Raw genomic sequence first — 20,860 nt, forward strand, 5'->3', positions numbered from 1 at the left:
AGGTTTAAGACCTGCCCATGTCACATGGCGAATTTGTAGCAGAGCCCTGTCTAGGGATGCCTCTCGGTCCAGGGTCCTCTCGTGTCTGGGGCCTGGGGACCCAGGAGGGAGCCGGGGGCTACACCTGGGGGTGATGGTGGGGACGTGGGAGCCTCCTCCTGCTGACCCCACCTCTGACCACAGCCCGTCGGCTGTGACAAGGAGGTGGGGTCCATGAAGGCTGATGACAAGTGCGGGGTCTGTGGCGGTGACAACTCCCACTGCAGGACTGTGAAGGGGACGCTGGGCAAGGCCTCCAAGCAGGCAGGTGAGCGGGCTGGGGCTGACCGTCGACCAGGAGTGGCTGGGGTTCTGGGGTTCCCCAGCTGGGTTCCTAGAGCCTGAGCCGTCCCTCAGGTGGGCCCTCCCTCCTTGAGCCAGGCCACAGTTCAGGGCAGGGAAGAGGGGCCCTGGAGCCCATCTCCGGACCTTCACAGGTTGCCCCAGCTGGCGAGCCAGGAGCTACGCTGGCCGCCTTGTCTTCCAGGCACGCTGCTGCCTGCAACGGGCCCAGTAGCTCGGAAGCATATTTCTGCTAGGCTGTGTGTTGTGATAGGAGCTTGGCTATCTCTTTGGCCCTGGGCCTGTTGGTGGGAGTGAGGGGTCAGACAGGTCTGAAGATGTGGCCCAGACTACACTGGTAATTTTCTTTTCCTCTCTGCTTTCTCCTCTTTCCTCGTTTTTTTAAACCTGTAGTGCTTCCTGCTTTGAACTCCTGGTACCTTTGAGTTCCTTAACTTCCCTCCCTACCTCTGATCTGGTCACACTTGCTGTTGAAAAGGGCCAGATGTTAGTTCTTTACACTTTAGTATGAACTAAATCTATTTCCCCTTTGGGAATGTTACAGCTTTGTCTTGCCTCTCCTTGTGGAGACAAGGTTGGTGGCTCTGAGAAAGGTTTGTTTCCAGGCCTAGGATTGGGAGGGCCAGGGGGAGCTAGGGCAGCCATACTTGATCTTCATGGCCTGTTTCATCCAAATCCTACAGTGACTTAAGATGTGGGAAGAAAGGGGGGGTGGAAAATCAGGAGAGAAGAGGAGGGTTAAGAAAGTGGGCAATAATAGAAACCAACACACAGAGCCCCTTAGAGTTAATAGAGCATTTGGAGCTATAGCCTCTCATTTGATCCCCACAGCTCCTCGTGGAGAAGGGCCCATTCCTATTTTATGGATGAGGAAACTGAGGTTCCTGGGTATCTGGGTAGGGGGGTGTCATGGGGGATGATGGGAACTGAGGCCACCGGCTCAGGATGCTCACTGCTTTTCTGGGTCCTCCTCTGTCGCAGGAGCTCTCAAACTGGTCCAGATCCCAGCGGGTGCCAGGCACATCCAGATCGAGGAGCTGGAGAAGGCTCCGCACCGCATTGGTGAGTGCTGGCGTGCCAGGAGGGGGCAGCCAGGCCCGGGACCTGCCCTCGGGCTTGGGGAGCTGGGAGAACAGAGGAGAGGATCCTAACGAGGGAAGATTTCACAAATCTGAGTAATGGCAGAGAACCTTTTTGTTAGATTCTTCTGCCAGCCATCAGTTTGGGCTGGGCCCAGCTGGGTGCTACCTCTGCTCCGTTGGACTCACTCATGCAAATGCAGTCTGCTGCTTGGTCTCTTGGGAGCTGGTTGGTACCACTGGCGGCTGGGGTCATGGGGGTGACAGGGCCATGTCCCCAGCAGGCTAGCCCAGGATTATTCACATGGTGTCTGTCACATAGTCCCCAGGAGTGGCAAGAGCAGGCAGCCCCAGTGTGCAAGCAGTTTTCAGTCTCAGCTTGTGTCATGCTTTGTTGAATGTCCCATTGGCCCAAGCAAGTCTCATGGCCAAGCCCAGACTCCAGGGGTAGAAACAGGCTCTCTCTTGGGAAACTGAGTCACACTGCAGAGGGGTGTACATACAGGTACAGGAGGAATTTGGAGCCGTTTGTGCAGTCGACCACATGGACCCTTCAATTATTCTCATTATAATGATGCTTCATCACATAGTCCCTAAACTAGATGTCCACCCCTTACGCTCACAACAGTTGTGCAACTATACAGCCAAGACAGATGGAAAATTAGAGCCCCAAAATAAAGCAATAAAATTCAAGTTAAGAGAATTACTGTAATGGGAGAGAATTTTTGTTTGTTTGCTTTGTGTTCTTTTTTTGCTGAAACTAAATTGGCAGTGAAAAAAATGAGCATGTCTAGAATAGGCAAATCCATAGAGACAGACAGTAGGTTACTGGTTATCAGGGGCTTGGGGGGTGGGACGGGGGGTGGAGTTGGGGAGTGACTGCTAATGGGTCTCAGCTTTCTTTCTGGGGTGATGAAAATGTTCTGGAATTAGATAGTGGTGATGATTGCACAACCTTGTGACTATGGTAAAAATCACTGAACTGCACACTTGAAGAGCCTGAATTGTATGGTCTGTGAATTATATCTGAATTTAAGACACATAAACATGGTTTGGAGCTGGGTCCCGGTGGGCGGGTGGGCAGCTGCCTGCACTTTGGGTGGTGGCTGGGTTCTCCCACACTTGTCTGTTTTCATACCCCTTTGCAGAGGGCATATGGGCTACAATGTCACCTGGCCTTGGCATGTCACAGAGGCCCCTCTTGTTTATTATGCCCCAAAGTCACACTGCTTGGTACGAACTCATCATAAACACTAATACAAAACATAACATCTCTGGGCAGGCTCAGATATAACAAAAATTCTGGCATTCATGTTTTTGATTATCATCAGAATAATAACTTTTTTTAAAGTCTCCTGGAGAACTTGCCCCTTGGAGAGGACATCCACATTAGTACAGCTGTGATGGGTTCCTAACCTGCTCTGGAAGAGGCACCTGAGAGAGTGTAGTACCAACAGGCAGTAGGCACAAGGGGAAACTGAGGCCCAGGTGGATTGCAGCCCCTCATGTGCCCTGATTCGCTCATGGGTTGAGCCTGTCTGGGCCCGGGTCTCCTGCCCCTTGCCCTGTGCCCTCGCCAGCCACACTGCTCTTTGCGGGTACGTGAGTGGAGGGCTTTGGCTCGGCCACCTCCCTGCCCACTTGCCTGTCGGCTTGGGGGACTGGTGCCCTGGAACGGGGGCTGAGGAGGGGAGGGGGCAGGAGAGAAGGGTCCTTTCCTCCAAGGAGAGGGTGGAGTTTACAGATACTCTTCCTGCTGCACCCCTACAAAGATTTCATAAGGTCAGCAGCCCCTTCCAGCCCCTGTCTCCACAAGTCTGGCTCCTTGATCCCCTGGAGGCAGGGAGTGCTCCTCTAGGCCGAGGGTCGGCTTCCGTGGAGGTCGGGGCAGAGGCTCCTAGCCCTGGGGCAGGCCCAGGGTGGCACACTCAGTGGGGTTTGTGGGTGAGTCCCCTGAGGGGTTAGAGCTCTGCAGGACCTGGATGGGGCATTGAAACCTGACGCTGGCTCAGGTTGTGCAATTACACACGTATGAGGTAGACAGCAGGCCCTCAGTAAAAATGTGCAGGCTCTGTGTTTGTGTGTGTGTATGAGTGTGCGTTTGCATGCCCTTATGCATGTGTGTGTGTAGGGGCGCATGTATGCATGTGTGCCCTTGTGTGTGTGTGCCTGGCAGGGTATGCACCCTCTGGAGAAGCCCAGGACAGGCGGCAGCCTGCTGTGAAGGCCGGAGCCCTGTCCAAACTCACTCGTCTCTCCTGGACTTTGGTGACAGTGACTCTTTAAAAGGAAGAGAAGTCACACTGTTAATATCCACCTTGTGCTGGGCCTCGAACTGGCACTTTTCATACGTTATCTCGTCTGAGCCTCATGGCAATCCATGTGGGCTGTTGTTATCCCATTCTGCAGCTGAGAAAACTGAGGCACCCAGAGGTTAAGATAGTCGCTCAAGGTCAGAGTGGGTCAGTGGTGAGGCCAGGACTCTGAGCTGGGCCTGGATGGTAGAGTCCACGCTGAGTCCAGCCCACTGAGTCTAGCCCGCCACCTCCTGGAACGAGGGTGTACAGCCAGGGGGCGGGGCCGGCAGCTGCTGTGAGGTGAGGAGCAGACAAGAGCAGTGGGCAGGGCTGAGGCTGACCCGGCCTGAGGAGCTGCCCAGCTCTAGCCTAGAGGGTCTGGAGACCCTGGGGACTGAGAGAGATCAGAGATGAGGGGCATCTCTCCCGGGCAGGACCAGCCTCCCCTCCTTCTCTGCTCATCAGGGAGGCCGGCCCATCCCCGTCCACTGTGTGTCCAGGAGAAACTGCTGCCCCTCTCGGACACAGCCTCTGATTCCTGCCTGGATTAATAATGGCAATGAGCTCGGGGGCAGTGGCGGGGGGGAGGTGAGGACCGCCCTGGGGCGGTTACAGAGTGGCCAGCACACGGTCAGAGCTTTGGATCCTTAGCTCTCCTCTGACAGTTACGCTCGAACATTTGAATCTGCACCAGGAGGGGATGCCCTCCCCACCGGGGTCAGCGGCTCCGTCCTGGCTGCAGCCTATCCCCGCCCCTGCTGCTTCCAGGGCCCGAGGCCACGACACGGGGCCTTTGTGGGGCGTCCGCCCGCACCCCTCCTACCTGGTGCCTTTCAGTAACAAGCTGTGAGTCACTCACGGAGGGGACTTTAAGGGACAGACATTTATGGACATTTTAAAGGCTCCCACTCCGTGCCAGTCTCTGCACTGAGCCAAGGACGCCAAGACGGAGGAGTTGCGCTGACAGGGTGTGGGAGAGTCGGGACGTCTATCCCAACAGTGCTCGCGTCAGGCACTGTTCTGAGGACAGTCATGGTGCCTCCCGCTGGTTAAGTGCCAGCTGCATGCCATGCACCCTGCCTAGTTCTTTACGTGTCTAAACTCCTTGAACTGTCCTAGGAGCCCCACGGCAGGGCAGGTGGAGGTGGGGACAGTGATGATCCTCACGGGGCAGCAGCCCTACCATTTTACAGATGGTAACACTCAGGCAGCAGAGGGAGGCTGAGTAGCTTCCCCAGATCAATCTGACTCAGAGCTTGTTCTCTTAATCTCTATGCTCTGCCATAGGAGTTATAGGGAGAGCAAATCCCTAAAGACTGGGCAATCAAAGAAGCCTTCCTGGAGGAGGAGAGAATTGTGCTGAGCCTTAAATATGGGTGGAAATTAGTCAGGCATGAAGAAGGGGAGACAGTGAGGGTGGGAGGAATGGTGTGCACCAGGGTCCAGAGGCAGGGACGCTGTGTTGGGGGCAGTATGGTGACCAATCTGCCTGGGAAAAGGCTCGGGTGAAGAAGTGACAGGTAGACAGGAGCCCCAAGGGGCCTACTGGGAAGGCGTTGAAGCCCTAAGGAGGCCTGGCTCGTGCTCCTGTGGAGGGGAATAGAAATCTGTGTGACCCTCTCCCCATGGCCAGCGGTGAAGAACCAGGTCACAGGCAGCTTCATCCTCAACCCCAAGGGCAAGGAAGCCGCGAGCCAGACCTTCATGGCAATGGGCCTGGAGTGGGAGTATGCGGTGGAGGACGCCAAGGAAAGCCTAAGGACCAGCGGGCCCCTGCCTGAAGCCATCGCCGTCCTGGTGAGCCCCACCCACACGGTGGCCCTGCCCCCCCTCTAGCTGTCCCAGTCCAGTCCCCTCACTCACTGTCTCTGGGGTGAACCAGCACAGGCCTGGGGAAATCCTCCTGTTCTCGTGTCTTCAGGAGCCTGGGCAAGGCCAGGGTGCCCTCCGTGCTTGAGGGTGGCCAGATGGCAAGTGAGGAGGGAAGAAGAGATGATTGTCAGACAAGAGACGCCACACATGGAGTCCGTTCTCCCTAATGCAGGGTCAGAAACAGGCCTGAGGGAGCCAGAGGGGCCTGGGTTGCTTCCCTCTGTCGTCCTGGCATCATCCAGTGTCCGCTTGCATTATGGCGTTGCCAAAAAGTGAGTCCAGGAGTGGCTTCCTGTGGCCTGTAGGGCAGCTGACCCAGGGTTGCCATCTGGCACTGCCCACCTCCTGAGAGGGGGCTGGAGCCACTGTCCCGGCTGGGGCCTGCCTCCGCCCGCACTCCCCTCTCCTAGACCATAGGCCAGGGCTTGTGGAGCAGGAGACCAGACCAGGAGGGGCTCTGTCTGCAGTGCCCTCGGCACTGGCTGGTGGCAGGGAGACCCTGCACAGGCTTTATTCCTGGTGCTACCCTTGTGACTAGGGGAGGGCCTGGAGGGCAGAGTCTGAAGGCTGTTGTTGCCTGGTGTTGGCATATTAATTCAATCCAACATGTATTGTCCACTCACCCTGTAGTTATTGACCGCCTGTGGCCAATTGATTGTCAGTGAGGGTGCCAAGACCATTCCCCGGGGACATGATGCTGGGACAACTGGATAGCCACATGTGAAAGGGTGCAGTTGATCCCCTGCCTTACATCATATACAAAAGCTGACTCAAAATAGACTGAGGACCTAAAGAAACAGGAGTTAAAGCCATCGAACTCTTAGAGAAAACAGAGGGATAAGTCTCATGACCTCAGATTCTTAGATATGACACCACAAGCGTGAGCAACAAAAGAAAAAATAAATTGGTTTTCTTGGAAATTGAAAACTTTTGCACATCAAAAGATATTATCAAGAAAGTGAAAAGACAACCTGAACAGAGTGGGAGGAAACACCTGACAAGAATCTGTATCACAGACCGTCTTCTAGAGTCAGGCAGGGCGGGTGCTCTGGCGAGCAGGACAGACCAACAGACGTAGTTCCTGCCCTCATTAGAACTTAGGTCTGTGGGAGGGAAAATCATCAATGGGAACGCGGGTCGTTCTCGGGTCTGGCACAAAGTAGGTGCCTAGCTTGATTTTGCCACATGGCTGTTGGTCTAAATGGCCGCCCAGGCCACGCTCGGTGCAGTCCCCTCCTGGCTTTCACTGGTTCTGCTTTTCACATCCTTCCCTTTGCCCCCTCCTCCCCGGCACCCCTGCTAGCCTTGCGTCTCTGCTCTCCAGTCCTGTGCCACCTCCTGCATCTCCCCTCAGGTGCTCCCCTCGGCTGAGGGTGGGCCCCGCAGCACCCTGGCCTACAAGTACATCATCCATGAGGACCTTCTGCCCCTTATCGGGAGCAACAACGTGCTCCTGGAGGAGACAGACACCTATGAGTGGGCACTCAAGAGCTGGGCCCCCTGCACCAAGGCCTGCGGAGGAGGTACTGGTCCACCTGACCATCCAGCTGCTGTGTGGGGGCAGCCCAGGGCCTCTCGGGAGAGGAGCAGGAATGGCCGGGGACTGACCTTGTCCCCACTTAATGTGTCCACAGCTCGTGCCTTTCTGGGCAGGGCCTTTGGGATGGGGCTGGGAGTGCTAGAGCAGGCTGGGGCAGGGCCCGGGCCCTGTAAGGGCTCACCAGCTGTGCGGAGGGGGAGCCGTCTAGAGCCACGTCCCGCCTGCACTACACTAGGGACGCATGAGATGGGCTGGTGGAGGACGGCTTCCTCAGAAAGTGACTTGGGCAGGAGGGGGTGCAAAGGCTCCAAGAAAGTGGGACTAGCCCTCTGGGCTCTCCAGAACGCACCATCCCTGAGGCCCGGGACAGGGCAGTGGGAGCCTGGTGGGACCACGCCCATGGCAGCCTGCCCTCCCAACAGGAATCCAGTTCACCAAATACGGCTGCCGGCGCCGCCGGGACCACCATATGGTGCAGCGGCACCTGTGCGACCACAGGAAGAGGCCCAAGCCCATCCGCCGGCGCTGCAACCAGCACCCCTGTGCCCCGCCTGCGTGAGTGCTCCGGGGAGGGACGGGGCCTGAGCCCACGCGCTGGTGTCCCTGTGCCTCACCTGCATGAGTGCTCTGGGAAGGGACGGGGCCCGAGCCCACGTGCTGGTGTCCCTGTGCCCCACCTGTGTGAGTGCTCCCAGGGAGGGACGGGGTCCTGAGCCCATACCCGGGTGTCCCTGTGCCCCACCTGTGTGAGTGCTCCCAGGGAGAGACGGGGTCCTGAGCCCATACCCGGGTGTCCCTGTGCCCCACCTGTGTGAGTGCTCCCAGGGAGGGACAGGGGCCTGAGCCCACGCCTGGGTGTCCCTGTGCCTCACCTGTGTGAGTGCTCCCAGGGAGGGACTGGGCCTGAGCCCACGCCTGGGTGTCCCTGTGTCCTGCCTGTGTGAGTGCTCCGGGGAGGGACGAGGAGCCTGAGCCCAGGCCTGGGTGTCCCTGTGTCCTGCCTGTGTGAGTGCTCCGGGGAGGGACTGGGCCTGAGCCCACGCCTGGGTGTCCCTGTGTCCTGCCTGTGTGAGTGCTCCGGGGAGGGACGAGGAGCCTGAGCCCAGGCCTGGGTGTCCCTGTGTCCTGCCTGTGTGAGTGCTCCGGGGAGGGACGAGGAGCCTGAGCCCCAGCCCAGGGTGTTGCAGACCCTCTGTCAGCCCCAGCCCCAGGACGAGGGACTGCTGAGCCTGCTTCCTCCAGGCACACAGCCCCTGCAGCCAGGACTCCCCGACGGAGAGCAGCCACATGCCAGACTCTGCCATGGCCAGCATTGCCCTCCTTACTCATCTGTCCTGTCTGGGATTTCTGGATTAACTTCCATTCCCAGAAGAAGGAAGATGCTTCCTTTGTTCTGCCTCTCCAGGCATTCTTTTACAGATGGGGAAACTGAGGCCCAGTTTGGGGACACAGCTTTCCCTTAATGATCTGGGGGGGTCTATCGAGGTGAAGTGGATTTCAGTGCTTCCAGGCTCCAGGCCCTAGGCCAGGATGCTGCCCACTAGCTCCTCTCAGCCCGGTCATGTGGAGCCCAGGACGCGGTCTGGCCTGCCAGCCCCTGATTGGGATTCCCTGGCCTGAGGATACAGGCTCTTTGGAGCACAAGGTCATGTTCTTGGGGTTATTTGGAGGCGGCTTTGGAGAGAGGAAAGAGCTGTGACTTGTGGAGGATTCAAGGTCCGGCCTCTGAGCCTGTGGTAGAGCCAGCCCCAGCACCTCCTCAGTCCCCACGAGGCTTCTCTAGTGACCCCCAGGCAGGGCCACGGGTAGCTGGCCAGTAGGAAACCTCAGAGAGCCGAGCCCATCCTCCTGCCTCCCTGGGAGTCCTCTTGGGATCTGGGGGTTTTGGACTCAGCCTTGGTGACCCACAGCAGCTGTGCTCCCTCAGGCCCGGGGATCCTCAGGGCCAGGGCAGGGGCTGGTGACCCGTGCTAGCCAGCATGGGCTCCTTGTGCCCAGACCCTCAGCGCCCCCGTGGTTCTCTCTCACGTCTTACTTTACACTGTATTCCAGGCCACTTTCCCCACAATCGTCTGTGGTCACAGAGCATGCGGGGCTCCCTCTGCTGTGATCCCGGCAGGTCCCCTCACCCCGGTTTGTCTCCATCCGTAAAATGCCAAATGAAGTTGAGGCGCTGTGTGTTTTTGTGTTTTAGAGGAAGGGGTTGGCTGAAAGAGCCTTGCTTTACTAAAGGATGCCACAGGAGGCTGAGAGGGGCTGGAGCTGGGGGCTGCCCTGCCTGCCCTCCACCAGAGCGGTTTTGCTTTTGTCTAACTCACCTGGGGGGCATCTGCTTAAGATGCTGCTGGAAGTTGCTCTGTGGCTAGAAGCCACGTGGAGACCACCAGCTTAGCTGATCAGCGCTGAAGCTCCCCAGGTGCTGACAGTGGTAGTAACAGTGCATTTATCACATGCCTACTGCATGCCACACACTCTGCCACATGCTTTATGTATACAAGTGCTTTAATTGTCCCAAGAGCCTGCATGGGGGTGGTTCTGCTATACAAGCTGTGGTGATTTTCATCTGTTTTGTGCACCACTGTGTCTCAGCACCTAGGACAGGGCCTGCACATGGGGAAACTCCAGTACATATTTATGAGGTGTTGAAAAAGTCCTGATGTAAAGATGGGGCCACTGAGGTTTAGAGGGGTTCACAGCTTCCCCAAGGATGCTCAAGGGGCCAGAATTTAAATATGCATCATACCCGTTTTCCAGATGAGGAAACCGAGGTGGGAATAAGTGACCTCACTAAGACTGCACAGCCTGGCAGAGCCAGTGGATGGTCGTCTTGGCCCCCAAGCGTTCTGAAGCCCAGACCCACTCTCTGGCTCTTGCTGGCAGTGATTCAGGGGGTGGGAGTGACCCTGGGAGAAATTGTCCCCCTGGCCCCACCTCCCGTCCGCCTTCTGCCCTGTCTGCCTCCAGGTGGGTGACGGAGGAGTGGGGCACCTGCAGCCGGAGCTGTGGGAAGCTGGGGGTGCAGACCCGGGGGGTGCAGTGCCTGCTGCCCCTCTCCAACGGTACCCACAAGGCCATGCCGGCCAAGGCCTGCCCTGGGGACCGGCCCGAGGCCCGGCGGCCCTGCTTCCGCGTGCCCTGTCCAGCTCAGTGGCGGACGGGAGCCTGGTCGCAGGTGAGTTGTCCTCAGAGGGTGGGAGGGGCTGGGCCTACAGGCAGCTTCTCTGGGGAGTCAGGGAAGAGGTGGGTCTGGGTGGGGGAGCTGCAGAGGGATCTGGTGCTCCCTGTGGGCAGGGTGTTTCTGGATGAATTTCTCCCTGACATCTGATCTGATTTTTCTCACAATGAAGTCCAACCGCTCCCACGTATGTGGGCCATGGTTCTGGGTTCATTCGCCATCACCCAGAGCTAGGAGGCACGGGCTGATCTTCCTGTGTACAGATGAGCAAACTGGAGCACATTCTTGCATTCAGGAAATATTTCCTGATTGCCGACTATGGGCCAGGCGCACTGTACTAGGAATGCCTGGAATCCAGCATCGTCCAGACAGACCTTGTGATTCTTGTCTCTGTGGAACCTGCAGTCCAGGGAGGGAACCGTACGAGACAAGTAAACCAATAACGAAGGCGTTTGCAGGTTGCAGCTAGAGCTGTGTGGGATAAATGAAGGTAATGTATCATGGAGGGCCTCTCTAGGGAGGTGACATTTGAGCTGAGACCTGAGGGATGAGCCACAGGAAGACCCTGAGGCAGGAACAACTTTACCCTGTTCCAGAAACTGTAAGAACAGTGGGACTGGAACTTAATGGGAGGGGCAGGGGCTACAGGATGACGTTGGAGGGGCAGGCAGGGGTCAAATGCCACAGGGCTTTATGAGGAGGTAGAATGTGCATGGGAAACCATTGAAAGGTTTTAATGGGGGTGTCACAAGCTCTGGTTGGGTGTAAAAGATCACTCCAGCAGCTCGGTAGAAAGTTCATCATTGGGAGGCCAGGGTGGGAATACGGAAACAATGAGGAGGCTGTGGAATAGTCCAGGTGTTCACAGCCCTGGAAGTGGCCACAGGGAAGTTTTTTGATGTCTTGGATTTTCTCTCAAAAATTCATTTGATGTGAACCTTGAAGACGTTATACTAAGTGAGATAAGCCAGACGCAAAATGACAAATACTGTATGATTCCACTTATGTGAGGTGCCTAGAACTGTCACATTCATAGAGACAGAAAGTAGAAGGGTGGGTGCCTGGGGCTGGGGGAGGGGAGGAAGGAGGAGTTAGTGTTTACTGGGGACAGAGCGTCAGTTTGGGAAGAAGAAACAGTTCCGGAGATGGATGGTGGTGGTGGCTGCACAGCAGTGTGAATGGACTTAAGGCCACTGGACTGGACACTTAAAAATGGTTAAAATGGTAAATTTTATATGTATATTTTACTACAATTTTAAAAGCCTCATTTGATCATAGAGATAAGTACAATGATGCTCATTGTAATAGAAAAATATCAGAAAATATCCTAAATGTCCATCTGTAGGAGATTGGACCAAAAAAATCATGGTCTGTTCATACAATAAAATACAGCAAGAAAAATGGGTGAGCTTGAACTGTACTTATCGATATAGATAAACCTCAGGAAAATAAGTGAGAAAAAATTAAAGTATTAAGGATAAACCTCTTCCAATGGGTTACCATTTCCTTCAAGTTTCAAAAGGCAGAAGCCAAGGTTTGAAAATACTCCAGAATGCTGAGCTGTGGTGGTATTGGGACAGGCTTTCATGACCAACTTCCTCAGACTTTTCTGTATGCTTGAAATATTGCATAATAAAGAGTATTTTTTTAAATAATCAAAAATCCCCACACAGCTCATGCAGATTTTATATTCTTCTCCATGATATGTAGATTTATTTGCTTTAATATAAAACAGGAAGATTGCTGGTCCACAGAGGACCCCTCAGATGAAACTAACAGAGGTGACAGATAGTGGAAGATGGTGGCCCCTGTAAGACTGACAAAGCACTCAAGAGCTGTTGTTTGTAATCATTCCTCTTTGTCCCGTGGTTCTGTGTGGCCCGTGACCCTTGTGTCTCCCTCGGGTCATCAAATGCCCCAGTATTATAAGTGGGCCTTTGCAAGTTTTTCCCCATCCTGCTCGGAGGGGCTGTGGTCAGTGCCTACAAAACCCAGCGACCTGGTCACGTTGGGCAGCCTTGCTTTGCCGGGAGTCCCCCCTTTATCAGAGTGTGTGAGGTCCAGGGGATGCTGTGTGTGGCAGCGCTTGTAAACTGTTTGCCTTCTGCTCCTTGCACCCACGGCTTTCCCTCTTGAAGAAGAAGATAGGCCTCTGCAAGCTGAGTTTTGGTAAACTGAGTCACAAAGTCATTAAATCTCAGAGCTAGAAGGGTCCATGGCCACCCTGTCACCCAGCCCTCTCAGTTTAGCAGGTGTCACAGTCCAGTTCCCTACATCTCGTTAACAAGATATCATCAGGTGTTGGCCTGCCCCGGGTCCCTCAGGCTGGTGCATCATGAGAAGGGAGTGTCCCACGGTGATACACAAAATCTTTAAGGATCCAGGCACAGATTAGACACAGCAGGCACAGGCAGCAGTGCTGGAATGGGGTCCTGGAGGTCCCCTCCTGAGCCAGGGTGAACCATTTAGATGGTAGAAAGGTCCAGGGCAGTGGCTATTTACCACCTGGTCCAGGAGTATTTGACAGCTGGTGTGCTGTCCTGGTGAGGCCATTTGGAGCAGAGCAGTCCTTGCATGTCCCTCCGGCCAAGTAGAGACTTGGCACCCTCCTCTGTACCCTTTCTGTCCTGGACATTGGCTGGACTTCAGAGCTCACTGCCTGCTTCCTCTGTCTCTCCACCTACCCCTCCCCGGCCACCGTGGCCTGGCCTGGCCCTCCCATGGCAGTGCTCCGCCACCTGTGGAGAGGGCATCCAGCAGCGGCAGGTGGTATGCCGGACCAGCGCCAATAGTCTCGGGCAGTGTGAGGGGGACAAGCCAGACACTGTCCAGATCTGCAGCCTGCCTGCCTGTGGAGGTGAGCGAGATAGGATGGGGGGCAGGCTCAGCTCCTCCGGCCTGGACCTGAGACCCAGCCTGGCTTGTGTCCTGGCTGACTAGAAGTCCCAAATGCTAGAGCCGCTTCTCCCCGCTCACAGGAAATCTCTGGAACTCCACAGTGAGGGCTGACATCCCGGAACTTGTGACCCCAGAGGGGCAGTGGGTGCCACAACCTGGACCCCTACATCCCATTAACAAGATATCATCAAGTAAGTATATCTCGGGACTCCACCCCCTCCCCAAACCTTGCAGTGGCCATGGTGTCACAGACACGGGCAAGCAGTGGAGTAGACCCAGCCTCCAGTCTGTCCATGTGACCTTAGCCTCCTGGAGCCTCAGACTGCTCGGCTGTGTGATGAGGATGACACTCATACTTGTCCACAATCCCTTAGCTGCAATTCCAAAATGTTGAAAGTTGCAAGTGTTTCCCTAAATTTGGTGCAAACTCATTTGGCAGCAAAATCTGACCCGAACCAACAAGAGATAAGTTACTCTTTTGCTACAGAAACATTGCCATATTTGGTGACAAGGGGATATCCCAGTCTCCACTGAGGATGTTATATAATATGACTACACCTGATATTACTTTTATAACCTCAAAAGTTCTGAATTATGAATAATATCTGGTTCCAAGATTTTTGGATAAGCAGTGGTAGGTCTGAGCTGTCTTCATAGGGCTGTTGAGAGAGTTAAATGAGATAATGCATGCATTCCTGCCTACCTGACAGCTAACAACAACAAAAATAGTAGTAGTAACTTCTTTCTGGCTCATGATCAGGAGCCCGTCAGTTCATCCTCCTGTCTCTCCTTCCATCTACCCATCCATCTGTCCATCCACTCATCCACCCACCCACCCAATCCATCCATCCGTTAATAAATATTGACTGATCACCTGTTATGTACCAGGCTGTATGTTCTATGTTCCTTCACTCTTTCCCTTCCTCACCTTCCCAAGGACCAGGGTCTGACAAGATGAGTAGCAAAATGATCACAGACTCTAACTCCTAGTTAGAGGCCCATTAGCTGTGCGACCTTGTGCAAATCCTGGAGCCTCTCTCAGCTCAGCGACCTCATCTGTAAAATAAAGGGTCTGACTAGATGTTCTCAGAGGATATTCTGGCTCCAGCCTTGCTGCTGCTCTGCTGTGCTGAGGCTCAGGCTGTGCAAGTGCCTGGGTTTCCTTCCCTTTTCTCCTGGGAGCGCAGGTGGGCCTCAGATTCTGGTCCTAGAATTCTGGTGCCATCTAGAGGCCACTGGCTCCCCAGTTTTTCTAATCTTTCTCCTATTCCCCTAAACCAGCCAGCCCCCCACCCCCGCCCACCCACACTGTGCTCTTCCTCCCCCTCCCTCCATCCCTCCCTCCCTCTCTCTCTTTTTCTCTTTCTCTGCCAAAACTCAGTAGAAAGCAAAGCTCCTGCTTTCACATTGTCTGGAGAGACCTATCTGGGATTTTTACAGAAACACAGAAGTATTTTTAGATGATATTTGAAACAAAGCAAACAAAAGTAGTATAGTGCACACCCTCTATAAATGTTATTTATCATTATACTGTTATTTTTCATTGGGAGATGTCAGCATTATCCCCATTTTACAGGTGAAGAAACTGAGGGTTGGAGAGTTTAAGTGACTTGCCCGAGGCCTCATAGCTTTTAAGTGACAGGGCCTCCGTTGGAACCTAGATCTGATTGATTCCAAATTTATGGGTGGAGGGCTTAACGTTGCAAATACGTGATGACTGGCAGCGCGATGTGTAATCTGCGTGTCCCAGGTGTGAGTTCCCTGGGCACTTGCCTGGCCCTGGGCAGAATCGGCAGACTCCTTTGGGTTGAATGGGATCCCACTTCCATCTCGAGCAAGGTTCCCAGGCTTTGTTGCAGGTTAGGATTGCCCAGTGCCCAGGCCGCACCGAGACTGTCTGGTCTTGCTGAGGGTAGAACCCACAGCAATTTGCAAAGCTCCCAGGTGATTCCATTTTGCAGCCAAGTCTGACAACTAATGCTGTAGGGCCATGGCTCTCAGATTTTCCCAGGCATTACAATCACCTTGAAGGTTTGTCAAAACACAGAGCTGGGCCCCACCCCCAGAGTTCCTGATTCAGTGGGTCTGGATGGGGCCCAAGAATTAGCATTTCCAACAAGCTTCCAGGTGATGCTGATGCTGTGTGTGTGGGGACCCCACTTTGAGAACCACTGCTCTAAGGGATTGTAGTTTCTTGTCTATATAATAAGGACTCTCAGGCCAGTCTCTCCTCTCGGGCAGCCATGTGGCCCCCTCTGGGAAAACCTTTGTAGCGAGTCCAGCCAGGGCAGGAGATGGAGGGCCTGCTGTTGGTGGGCTGAGTGGGAGGTGGGGGCCTGTGTCCCTATGTCACCCCAATGATGGGTGTCCCCCCAGCATCGGTCCTTGTGCTGTGTGTGCAGCAGAGCCCTGCGTGGGGGACAGGTCCATCTTCTGCCAGATGGAAGTGCTCGATCGCTACTGCTTCATCCCTGGCTACCACCGGCTGTGCTGCGAGTCCTGTACCAAGAAGGCTTTGGGCCCTGGCGTGAGCCCGGCCCCTGCCCTGGCCTCACCATCACCCTTCTCTGCTCCTGGGAGCCCTTTACCAGGACCCAAGGCCCCTCCAGATGCGGTGGAGCCCACTGTGGGGCCAACGGGATCAGAAGACCACCAGCATGGCCGACCCACACAGCTCCCAGGACCTCTGAGCACAAGCTCCCGAGTGACCCAGCGCCCCTTTGCTCCCCAGAAACTGAGCCCTAGAACATTCTGGGGCACTTCCCCATGCACCCACCGGGGACTAACTTGGGGCTGGACCGGAGCTCCTCTGCAAGCCTCTGAAAATAAAGGGCAACTCAGGGAAGACCCGAAATATCCAGGCACCAGCCTTCCGGCCACCTCCCCGGTGACATGAGCCCCCCCTTCCCCATCCCCCTAGTCAAGTTTACACTCTGTGTGCTGCCCGGAGACCCCCACGCAGAGGACACACAGCGGGCAGGGCAAGCACAGACTTCCTTTTAAATTATTTGCTTTCTTGTTCTAGTCTGGGGCTGTGACACTTTCACCCCGTGAAGTGGGTGTGCAAGGAAGGAGAAGATCAGGGAATGTCCTAACCAGAGATACCTCAGCGAACAGCCCAGGCGGCCGAATCGAACCTCTCAGGGGCTCCTGTCAGTCTCTCTGCCAGGACTGAGGGCCAGCCAGCACCCCCTCCTCACAGCCACTGGATCCCTCGGGCTGTCTGCCTTCATCAGAGCTTGGGGGCACCCCTGTGGAGGCCCTGTCCATCTGGCCCCTCTGCCCAGGCAGAGCGGGGCCAGGGGAGGTGAAGGGGGCCCTCGGGGCAGTCCGAGAGGGAGGGAGCTGGGGCAGTGTGGTCGTGAGGCTCTGGCTGCAGGGCTGGGGCGGGTGGGAGGCATGTTCATCTCAGGCCCAGCTCTTTGTAATGAGAGCTCCACACAGCTCCTCCGGCCAAGGCCAAGGGTCCAGCCTGCCTTGCCTGGCTGGAGGGCAGTGTCGGTGGCTACCTCTGTCCCTGGAGATGGCACTTCCTGTTCCTTCTGGGGCCTCCAGGTTACAGTCGGGCCTCCCAGCCCACCCGAGAAGGGGGCTCTGGACACTCTGGAAGGTGTGTCCTCATCATCCAGGGGTTTCCCAACTGGTGCTAGACCCCTGGCTGGACCAGGAATGCTAACTTTGGTCCTCACTCTGGGGCACGAGGGGGACTTTGTGGGACACAGAGGAGACGTGAGCTGTCTGGCTGTGCCCTGTCAATCATTGCCCTCTGCCGAAGACCATCCTGCTGGAGGCAGGGCTTCTTCTCCCAGCTGGCTCAAGCTGGGCCAGAGGTTTGTGGTGCTGGTGGTCAGGCCCCAGAGCTGAGGACCAGAGTCCACTCATAGCTGGGCCCTGGGGATGACAAGGGCCACCCAGGCCAAGTGGCCCAGGGTAGGATGTGAGCCTCTGCCCCATGCTGGGGTGGGGAGGAGACACTGACCCACAGCACTGTGGGGCCTCGGCCACCCTCTGTGTTACCTCCAAAGGCAGGTAATTTCCCTAGACCCTCCGGCTCTGGGGAAGCCACGCGGGGCTCCCCAGAATCCCTCCCAGGGGTCCTCCGAGCTGTGCAGAGGGCCTCCCAGACCCTTCGGCAGGTGACAGAGGTGCTCGCCAGTCCTTCCTTCCCCAGGTCCACAGGGCCGTTCTGAGCCAGGCTGGAGGAACAGGAGCAGTGGGCCCCGGCCCGCAACCCCCTGGAGAATAGAGGCCCTAGAGGGGACTCCCCAGGTGCCCTCTCCACTGCTGCCCACCCCCTCCTGGGATGCTGGGCACACGCTCAATCATTCCTGTGAGACCCAGCCTGCCTGTGTTAAGGGGTGTAAACTCTTGTGCCTTTGAGATTCAGATCTTTAAATTTTTATGTATTTATTAATATTTTATAATAACTTGGTGTTTTGTTTTGGATCCCAAAATGTTGTGTTGTGTTTTTCTTTTTCTCTATGTTTTTGAGGAAAGGGACAACGAAGCCAGGGCTCTAATCTGCTGGACTGGGCAAGATGACTGGGTGGAGGATGTTCAGGGAGGGGCTGGAGCCACAAGAAGACTCGACCTTCAGCCTCCCTCCCTTGGCCCTGCTCACTCTGGGGCTCTCTGAGCATCCGCTCAGGGCGGAGAGGCAAGAACAGAGCGAGAGGGTCCCACTTGGGCTCCACCACTTAGTAGCTCTGTGGCCTTTGGCAAGTCACCATCCAGAATCTGGTCCAAAGGGTGGAAGTGGCTGGGAGGTAGTTTTGGGATCTGCGTAGGGAAGAACGTTCTAATTAGCAGAGCTGTTCAAACATGCAGGGGGGGCTTCCTCGGAAGGTGGTGAGTGCTCTTCCCCTGCAGAAGTGCGAGCAGGACGTGGATGCCAGGCAGGAGGCGGAAGGAATGAGGTGCGTCTTAGAGGGCAGGGAGGGCTGCCGTGAAGCGTGTGATGTTAATTTAACTCACCCCTTGCCCATGTCAGACATCACTAATCCATCGCCACACTCTTTCAATGAGTGCATCACAAGCCCCTCCCTGACATTTGTGGGGCGTGGGATGAGGGCACAGAGACCTCCTTCTGGGGGCCTCACATGCCTGTGTGTGGACAGTCTAGCCCTCAGGTCCAGGCTCCAACATCCCTCTGCAAACGGCCTCCCCTTGGAAACTACCCCTTCTAAACAGCTACCATTTGGACCTACGGGCCACACATGGTAACCTGTCGCACCTTAGGGGGACTGTCCTAGGTCAATGCCACCACAGGCCCTAGAAGTGCACTCAGGGCTGTTCAGGCAGGGAATTCTGTGGGCAGAGGTACCCAGAGTGTGGCCTGCAAAGTTGGGGATCCTGGCCCCGGGGGGCACATGCCCTTGGCACAGTGCGGTCCTTTCCATGGTGGGTAGTGCAGGCAGAGGGGCTCTCCAGGAGGCCAGCCTCCCTGGCGCTAAAAGTGGTCCTGGCACATTTCGTGCAGCAGGAATAACGCATGGAAATGTATGCTGATGCTCCCCACCTCATGCCCATGGCAGACATTGCCAGTCCATCACTGACTCTTCCCCACTGACCCGGATGCCCCCTGAGAATCCTTCACATAGTGCTCTGGGAGTGACCACTGGTCAGTTGCCATTGCCAGGACAAGGAGCAGCGGGGTTGGCCTGGATCAGTAATTTCGAATCTTATACCATTGGGAACCTCTGCCAATCAACAGCTCAGGCAGAAGCTCAAGATCTGGAAGCAGGAGTGCAGCGCTCAAGATGAGGAAGAGGGACCTCCGCTGACCCCAAGGGCCCCACAGCGTCCAGTGTAGGGGCCAGACGGCTCTGGGGAGCCTTTGGGCTCTTGGATTTGGAGGGACTCTGAGCCCTTCTGCTCATGTGAAAAATGGGAGGGAAAGTGTTTGTCTTGCCTACCTATGAAAACAGTGTGACCAGCAAATGCAAGGGACGATGACGATGAGGCTCCTCCCAGGGGTGACATTGGTCTCTGGGTTACTCCTGAGCTGCGGCTTGGTTGGGGGGCCAGGTGAGCTGTGGCTGTGCCTCAGGAGTGGGCCAGGGTCAGGATTTGGGTTCCTCAAAAGCCCCCAGACCTCCGGCTGGACTCCTGCCCTTTCTCAGTCTCCCCCCGGCCCTCCCACCCCTGCAGGGCCTGTTGTTACCCACGCCCTGCTTAAGGTGTGGAGGGCTACAGGAGAACATCGGTCCCACTCTAACAATAAGAAAAAGCCCGATAATCGAGGAAGTCATACTTTTCTTAGCCCAGCAGAGGGCTGAGGTTGCAAGGCAAGCAGGTGAACTGAATTCCAAAGAGTACAGGCCCTCCGAGAAGAGAGAGGGCACACCTGCTCTTCCACCCTTGGCGGAGCTCGGAAGGAAGAGGCCCACATACAAGCAGTAAGAAAATACAACAAAAATTTTAATGACTTTTTAAAGGTTAGTGTGACAGTTTGGAATCATTGGGAGCCCCGTGCACAGGGGGGGTCTACACCTACTCATCAGCTCTTGTCCACAGGCTTCTGCACGAGAAAAATCTGGAGCAGGACAGGAGACCGCAAGAGCAAGAGCATCCCTCGGGGCTCCGACCACCTGTGAGAGTGCAAGTTAGGAAAGCAAGCCCATGTGCAGTACATCAGGGACACGGAATACCTGTGCACGAAAACCATAAAGTCTTGCTGAGAGAAATGTAAGAGTATCTAAATGAAGGTAGACGGTGTTTATAAATCAGAAGGCTCGATAATGTTAAGACATCAATTCTCCCCAAAATGATCTATAAGTTTCCTGCTATTCCAATCAAAATTCCTGCAGACTGTTTTTTAAAAAGAAATTGAAAAACTGATTATAAAGTTCTTATGGAAACGAAGAGATCTAGAATAGCCAAAACAATTCTGAAAAAGAGCAAAGTGGGACGACCTATGTTACCTGATTTCTAGGCTCACTGTGAAGCTACGGTAATCGAGATGGTATGGTCCTAGTGTAAGAATAGACAGAGAGAATAGTAGAACAGAATAGAGAATTCAGAAGTAGACCCACACAGACATGGTCAGCTTTCAACTAGGTGTCAAGGTAATTCAATTAGGATAAGATAGTCTTTTCAATAAGTCATGCTGGAAAAATGGAACATCTATATGGAAAAAATAAACCTCAACTCTCTCCTCATATCATATACAAAAATTAACTCAGTCAAAATGGATAATCGACTTAAAGGTAAGAGCTGAAACTATAAAACGTCTAGAAGAAAACATTTAAAAAAAATCTTTGTGTTGTTGGGCTAGGCAGAGATGACACTAGAAGTTCAAGCCGTAAAAGAAAAGATTGACAAACTGGACTTGATCAAAACTAAAATCTTCTACTCTTCAAAAGACAGTGGTAAGAAAATGAAAAGACAAAATACAAGCTGGGAGAAAATAATTTCACATCACATATCTGGATTGTATGCAGGATATATAAAGAATTCTCAAACAGACAACCTAGTAAAAAATGGGCAAAAGATTTGGGCACTTTACCAAAGAAAACATACGATAACAAGTAGGCAGATAAAAAGATGCTCAAGGTCATTAGTCATTAGGGAAATGCGATTAAAACCACAATGAGATCCTACTTCACACCTATTAGAATGGCTAAAATTAAAAAGATTAACCACATCAGGTGCTGGG

General features: G+C 54.7%; 1 protein-coding gene across 4 annotated transcripts in view; it reads left to right on the top strand.

The window, feature by feature from the left end:
• The window catches only part of ADAMTS14 (ADAM metallopeptidase with thrombospondin type 1 motif 14), an 83,006-nt gene extending 65,349 nt beyond the window's left edge, over window positions 1-17,657 (top strand). For 2 of the 4 annotated variants that reach the window (XM_070612153.1, XM_070612167.1), the window contains exons 14-22: window positions 184-307; window positions 1,324-1,404; window positions 5,352-5,515; window positions 6,945-7,113; window positions 7,553-7,685; window positions 10,095-10,302; window positions 13,033-13,162; window positions 13,284-13,394; window positions 15,606-17,657. In XM_070612153.1, the coding sequence (XP_070468254.1) occupies window positions 184-307; window positions 1,324-1,404; window positions 5,352-5,515; window positions 6,945-7,113; window positions 7,553-7,685; window positions 10,095-10,302; window positions 13,033-13,162; window positions 13,284-13,394; window positions 15,606-16,099 (1,614 nt within the window). In that variant the 3' untranslated portion in view covers window positions 16,100-17,657. Of the gene's footprint in view, window positions 1-183; window positions 308-1,323; window positions 1,405-5,351; window positions 5,516-6,944; window positions 7,114-7,552; window positions 7,686-10,094; window positions 10,303-13,032; window positions 13,163-13,283; window positions 13,395-15,579 lie in introns of all 4 variants that reach the window. The other 2 variants (XM_070612174.1, XM_070612163.1) reach the window with 2 other exon arrangements.
• The last annotated feature ends 3,203 nt before the right edge of the window (window positions 17,658-20,860 follow it).

This window comes from Equus przewalskii, chromosome 1 (genome assembly GCF_037783145.1).
Source record: "Equus przewalskii isolate Varuska chromosome 1, EquPr2, whole genome shotgun sequence".
Classification (NCBI taxonomy): Eukaryota; Metazoa; Chordata; class Mammalia; order Perissodactyla; family Equidae; genus Equus; species Equus przewalskii.